At 43.9% G+C, this 6714-nt stretch overlaps 1 protein-coding gene across 17 annotated transcripts in view; it reads left to right on the top strand.

Annotated features, from left to right (window-relative positions):
- RYR2 (ryanodine receptor 2) overlaps positions 1-6714 on the top strand; it is an 847904-nt gene that overhangs the window by 659021 nt on the left and 182169 nt on the right. For all 17 annotated transcript variants that reach the window (XR_003095960.1, XM_025213656.1, XM_025213760.1 and 14 more), the window contains 2 exons: positions 4676-4740; positions 6213-6334. Coding sequence is in view for 16 of the 17 variants with exons in the window: in XM_025213656.1 (XP_025069441.1) it covers positions 4676-4740; positions 6213-6334 (187 nt within the window). In the remaining variant the exon portion in view is untranslated. The remainder of the gene's footprint in view (positions 1-4675; positions 4741-6212; positions 6335-6714) is intronic.

A 6714-nucleotide genomic window follows, 5' to 3' on the forward strand; every position in this document is an offset into this window, starting at 1 on the left:
TGGTAGCATTGTCTTCCTTGGTCACTATCTGGCCCTCCCCTCAAAAGAAAACATAGCTATCTCCTTCCCCAAACCAACCAACCAACCAAAACCCTAAACAAACATTTTCTTTGTAAACCGGAAAGTGGTTTCTCCTCTCCCAACTTTCAGATAGCAATGAAGGAGCAGAGAAACTTGCTCTTTCATTGCAGCTCTCCACACTTAGCTGCTTTAGGAGATTTTTAGAATTGATTTAGTTTTTTATTTGCAGATACACTGGAAAGAACTTCTTTCCATACATTCTAGACACATTTGCCATAATTTAAACCTACAAACATCAACTCCACTTCTAACCAATGCAACCCAGAGTGGAGGTGACCCCCTCACTTTGGCTTTCCCCACAGGTAACATGCCTCGGGGTAAGCAGCATGGCTGCAGCCCCCACCCCAGCAGCCTGGGAGGGAGGAGGGTGGGCTTGGGGCGTGCTCCTCATGGGGAAAGCCAGAGCAGCGGGATGTGCTGGGCTGCGTTGTCCCCCGGAGCCGCCTTGGGGAGAAGTAGGCGTGGCTTTGGCCAATTTCTGGAGAGCTGCAAGTACCATGCCGGCAAGCCGCATGCAACTCGCAAGCCATGGTTTGGCCTCCTCTGGCATATAGTCATTCATCCTAGCAAGAGAAGCTGTCTCACCAGGGAGATGTTCCAGGTTTCATTTCATGATGGAAGATCTTTGTCATGGAGGAGGAATGTTATCTCTGCAAGAAGCTGAATAAATGCCCATACACTGACAATTTCTATGGGGAGAGGAGCAATTCTCTTAGTAGAAACATAACACTTGTATGTGGCATTAGTCTGCGCTACATAGTTTTGTTGACAAGACTTAAGTATTTGCCTTCTTTAGCAAAGGATTGGACTCAGTTCTCCAAACAATCCATCCCATCCACGATATAATTTAAATAGGAAAGGATAATATATGCATAACACGGGTGAAATAATCACAGTGTATAAATAAGACTGGATTAGAATAGCATCTAAATGGAACAGATACTGGTCATTTCTATCAGTAGACAGCCCAACATCAATTAGTAATAAGACACCCCCCCCAACCTTGTTTGTAGGTATCTTTTCAGGTGAGTCCATGTATCCTCTAAGGTCTGTGTCTTCAGCCCCCTCTACACAAGCAGGTAAAGGTGCAATGGGATCTAATGTGTAATTCACACAATTGCGCCCCATTATGCCACAGAAGCCTGGCGTGAGGCGCAATTGTGGGATCGCATATTAGGTCACTTTGTGCCCTATTGCCAGTGCAATCCCAGGGTCCCCCTGCACTGGTAAGAGGCAATCTCCCACAGCTGGGGGTCCAATGTACTTCAGTTGAGGGGCTCCCAGCCACAGCAGTGCCATATGCATCCCCAGGGCTGGAGGATTCCCACTGCAGTGATATCTGTGGCCTGAGGTTACAAGAATCCCCTGGGACCAGAGAACTGCCCCATCCAGGGGTTTCCCACATCCTAGGGGTGTGGGAAACCTCTGGAGCTGGAGGATCATGAGGAACCTCCAGCCCTGGGGTTCTCACACCCCAGCAGGGGGATTTCCCCTGCAGCGATCTTCTGGCCCCTGGGGTTTCTTTGCATCCACAGACCTTGGGGATCATGTGAAACCCACAGACCCTGTGGATTGTGGCTGCCATGATCCCTAGGACTTGAGGCATGTAAAATCCCTGGGACCTGGGGACCGCAGCTGCTGCAATTTGTAGATCTGGGGGGTTTTATACTGGACATAGTGCACGCATGCTGACAGGGCCCTCAGCTGCAAGGGGGATCCTGCTACACATGCAAACTAAAGCCTGATAGCAAACAGCTGTAAAGTTAGTACATATTTTTGAGGTCTAACTTGATAGCTGGTTGGAGCTTCTTATTGTGTGATAGCTACTTTGCATGTGTAGCTGGCTTCCAGGAAATTGTGCAATTAACCAGTTATTTGCACAATTCCTGTAATGTATACAGGGGGCCTCCCTGTAGGTGCCTACCAGGGCCTACTTTAAATCATGATTTCACATTTTTTGTGAAAATCACAAAATTAAGTGATTTTCATGAAAAATGTGATTTGCAACAGAACGCCACCATGTAGCTACTTGTGGGGGAAGTCCCCAGCAAACAGCCATATCATGACATTTTGTTATAACAACACCATGGAAGGAGTGGGGGTGGGTGCAATTTTAAAGAGAGGAGCAGCATGGCTGGGGGGGCGGGGGAGGGGGCTGGCCAGCAGCAGGAGCGGCAGCAGCAGGGTGGAGGAGAAGAATAGCACCCTCCTCCCTCTGCTGCCAGGGTCCTCCCAAGCCCTGCTGGCCTTCATGAGGTAGAAGCAGTGGTGGTAGTGACCTCCTCCCCAGCTCCATCTTTGTGTGCTGGCCTGGCCTGGCCTTGTTTGGTGCCAGAGTGGGGAAGCTGCTGCCCTCCCAGGCCCTCCACAGCCCGTGGGCAGGGGGCAGCATGAGGTGGCCAAAGCCCCTGGAATGGTGGTGACTTAAGGCAGCAGTGATGGCCAGTGGGAAAGGGCTAGCTCACTGCCCAAGGAGCCCCTACACAGTCCACGGGCAGGGGGTGGTGCAAGGGACTAGAGCCCCTTAGGTGATGGCAGTTTGAAGTGGCAGTGGCCAGTGGAGAGGGGCTGACTTGCTGGGCCAGGAAAGCAAGGGTACCGCCATGCCCGGCCCTCCCTCACACCCCACTTATCGCCTCCACCATTCCCAGGGGCACATTAGGGGGTAGGGGGAGGCATTCCATGCCTTCCCTGCCCCATGTTGGGTGTGGAAGTGAGAGGGAAGCCCCTCTGCAGGGGATGGAGGGGCGTCCCTCCCTTCCTCTCCTCAGCCCCTGTCCCTGCATGGTGGACGGGTGTGGGGAGCAGAGATCACTGGTGCCATGATCTGGGCACGAAAATGGTGGCCCCTACCACAATTAGGTTATGACATTTGCTATCTAGGTCCACAATTTAAACCGGGCCCTAGCTATTACCATAGTGCCTAATTCTCTATTTTTAATGTTACCCTGATTTGGTGATTCAGACATAGATACAGGTTTAAATGTTTTTTCTACATACTTCAAGGTACTAGTCGCCTCTTGAATGCTGCAATGCTGGGGTGCATGGAGTGTCCCACAGGAATGCAGGAGTCTCCCCCATGTGCTCAGCAGCAGACCCGAAAGTGGACCAGAAGCACTTACAGGTCCCCCAGGGAGCACATGGGCGCCCCCCCCATGCCCCCTGGCTCAGTGACTGGTGTCTCCTGGGTCTGAGGGGGGCGCCCGGGGTCCCCCCATGGCCGATTGCCAAGCCAGGGGCGTGGGGAGGGGGAAGTCCTGTATGCTCCCCAATGGACCTGGAAGTGGACCAGAAGTACTTCTGGTCTACTTCCAGGTTTGCTGCCGTGCATGTAGAGGGGCCCCCCTGCACTCCTGTGGGATGTTCCATGTGCCCCGACATTGCAGCATTCACAAGCCGTGCTGGTACCTTGAGGTATGTAGAAAAAACATTTAAAGCTGTGTCTAGGTCTGAATTGCTGATTCTCCCAATCAGCATTGAATCTTCAGATTTGGATTCGGCCGAATCGAATCAAGGACAATGATCCAAATCAATGAATCAAATCACTGTCCCCGAGTCAGGCCGAATCTGAGTCCGAATCAAATAGGGCCCACTTTGCATGCCCCTAATGTACAGTCCTAAATGCTCTTGGGATTTTGAAGACTGCATCATATTTGTATATCAAAATGGTATCTGACTTTTATTGTAATATGGCAACTGAAGTGAGTTTATTTTCCATTGGACACTTTTATTAAAGTCATTCAACAGCAAAATGACATAGAATGGAATCTAAATTCAGTTCTGTAAACTACAGGGAAAATCTAGTTCAATCAAAAACTTGCTTCTTCATTTATGTAATTACTCTTCTGAGGTGTTAGGTTCCCTAAGCAGAATTTAATTTTTTTGGAGAATTCAGTTATGTTGCGGGGAAGAGGAAAAATATTTTCTCTTATTTACTTCTTCATGTATTTCTTATAATTTTTGCCCTACTTATGCTCTGCTACTGTGCCTCGTGCTGTGGGTTGCTCCTGAACAAGTGAGCCACAACAGGAGGCAACAGTAATCTAGTTAGATGGCTGCATGATCCCTGACTGAAGCATAGTCAAAATGGCTTTGTAACTACTTTTTTCCTAGGTTTAAACTTTTCAAAATATAAGTCCTTGATTTGTTCCTAAAATGGGCATGTTTGGATAAGGAAAGTGTTGACTACAGCAAAAAGTTTCTCCAAATACTGGGTGGAATTATTTTTTAACTGAAGAAGTCTTTAAGGGAAAGTTATTATGTATAATAGTATCTTTGTAAGAAATTACTAGCAATTGCAAAGATAAAATTTTAGAGCCAAAGAATCAGCTAATATAAATTTACATAGCTCCATTGGAAAATTATCTTGATATACACTACCTCAATATTCAGCCAATTCTTTTTGGTTTTACTGTAGCTTGTATTGCATAAATCACTTATAAAATACATATGTAATTAATGTATTATATCTGTAATATATTAAAATGCAACTCTAAAGAACACCAAACTTATTTGTTCTAAAGTATACATTTTTATGAGAGAATACTATCACTTTCAATTTTCATTGTGCATCTTAAATTCTTCTTACCCACAGATGGTGGCAGCAGAGGCAAAGGAGAACACTTCCCTTATGAGCAAGAAATCAAATTCTTTGCCAAAGTACAGTATTTCATTGTTGTTCCTTTTCAGTGAAGAAAGTGCTTGTTAAGATGCATGGGTTTTTTTGTTATGTTTGCACTTGTTCATGTACTGAATGTTTTTGTTGCAGTATTGATCATTGAAAAGCTACACATTGAAAATACTATAGCATATAAAAGTGTCTACAAATAATTTTCAGGTCTCTCTATATTTTTCCTTCATGGTATACAATTTATCCTTCTTCCTGTTCATAATCTTTCCTATGTTTTCCCTTTACTAGCTTTGACCAGTAGTGAGCCAGGGTAAATTTCTATCTTTTTATAGTCATCATGCAGTTAATATAAGCTCTATTTACATGAAAAAAATACAGCTAGATCTGTCTCAATGTCACCTTATCTCTTTCTTTCCTTGTTTTAAAACCATCTTGGTGTATCTGGTTGTGCCAGAAAGGGGTTATCTTTTAAATTAGGAAAATCTGCTTATACCTTGGTACTTATAAACTCACCTGGTGCATGCATATTCAAGGTGTCTTTTCAATTCATTAGTGAATAAGCAGAGACAGGTGTTGCTGTATTAACTGACCCTGATTCCTTGGCAATAAATTGTAGTATTCATGCTATAGAGTACTACCACACAATACAGCCCCATTTGCAATATCAGCCCCTGGGGAGCTCATTTTGCTTTTTTCCTTTTATATTATGCCCCAAATTAGAGAGGAGGAATTATCTTCTTGGCTTTTTTATTTAGAATTCCCACTTGGCTGATGGATCAGCACTAGGAACTAAACAATAATCCCTTCTGGGCTGGAAGTACTTAATTTCCAGGTAGAGGGTTCAAGCTGCTTTTGGGCAAATAAGGGGCCTGACAAGAGAGGATGCTTCCTGGGAGAAGAATTTGATTACTTGGATGCTGAATTTCGTTACCAGCTGGTGGGCGCAGATTCTTTTATTTCACGTTGCAGCCATGTCAAAGGCAATGCTTGTGTATGTTTTATTAATATAAATAACCTTTGGGGCATAACGTAAAATTGCAAAATATCTTTAAATGATGTTAACACTTTTCTCCTTTGCATTCCTCCCAGAAAATTTCAGGAACAAAATTGCTGGAGTAAAGCAGAAATTCATTGTAGTGCCTTGTTTTTGCAAGGCGTTTTAAGTATTTTTTAAGGAGATATAAGGGATTTTAAAAGAAACAGCGTTCAGAGAGAGACCCAACAAGAATTTAAGAATGGAAAACATATTACATTGTATACGCATTGCATATTATGAGTAACATAAACTATGGTTGTGTTAGAGTGATGTTGTAGCCAGGTTCAGGAATTATGTGAGAGGCAAGGATTTATTTGTGTTGATATCTTTTATTGGACCAACTGCATGGCAGGAATCATTAGACAAACTTTTGAATACAAGGCATTATACAGTAGGTTACATATTAAAAACGGCAGCCTTGAAGCTCTGAGATGACCATGTCTGTCTTTCTCCACTGTATTGTAGGTTGTACTCCCTTTAATCGATCAGTATTTCAAAAACCATCGCCTATATTTCCTATCTGCAGCAAGCAGGCCTCTCAGCAGTGGTGGCCATGCCTCTAACAAGGAGAAAGAAATGGTGACAAGGTAAAAAAAAAAAAAAGATAATATAGAGAGCAGTTTTCTCCCATATTGACAATGAGTCATTTTGTGAGATGAGGACAGAAAATTTATGCTGTCAGAAAAATATAGTTTTCAGCATGCAGATTTATTGCAGAAGTAGCACCGTTGTTACAGAGTTTGAGAATATATCATTTTTGCCATAGGAAAAATAAAGATTTTAAATGTTTTTTTGTAATTCTGGCTTGGACTTTTCCAGCCCAACTTTTTTATTTATTTTTTGCCATGTTTCTGGGGTGTTGCTTTCTTAGTGCTGGAAAAAATAGCAATAAAAATAAATATCAACCCTGACCTTCTCCCCATGCATTGACTGTCTTCTAGATATCTTTCTTTCTTCTATCTCTGAC

The sequence above is a fragment of the Alligator sinensis genome, unplaced genomic scaffold (assembly GCF_000455745.1).
Source record: "Alligator sinensis unplaced genomic scaffold, ASM45574v1 scaffold93_2, whole genome shotgun sequence".
Taxonomy (NCBI): domain Eukaryota; kingdom Metazoa; phylum Chordata; order Crocodylia; family Alligatoridae; genus Alligator; species Alligator sinensis.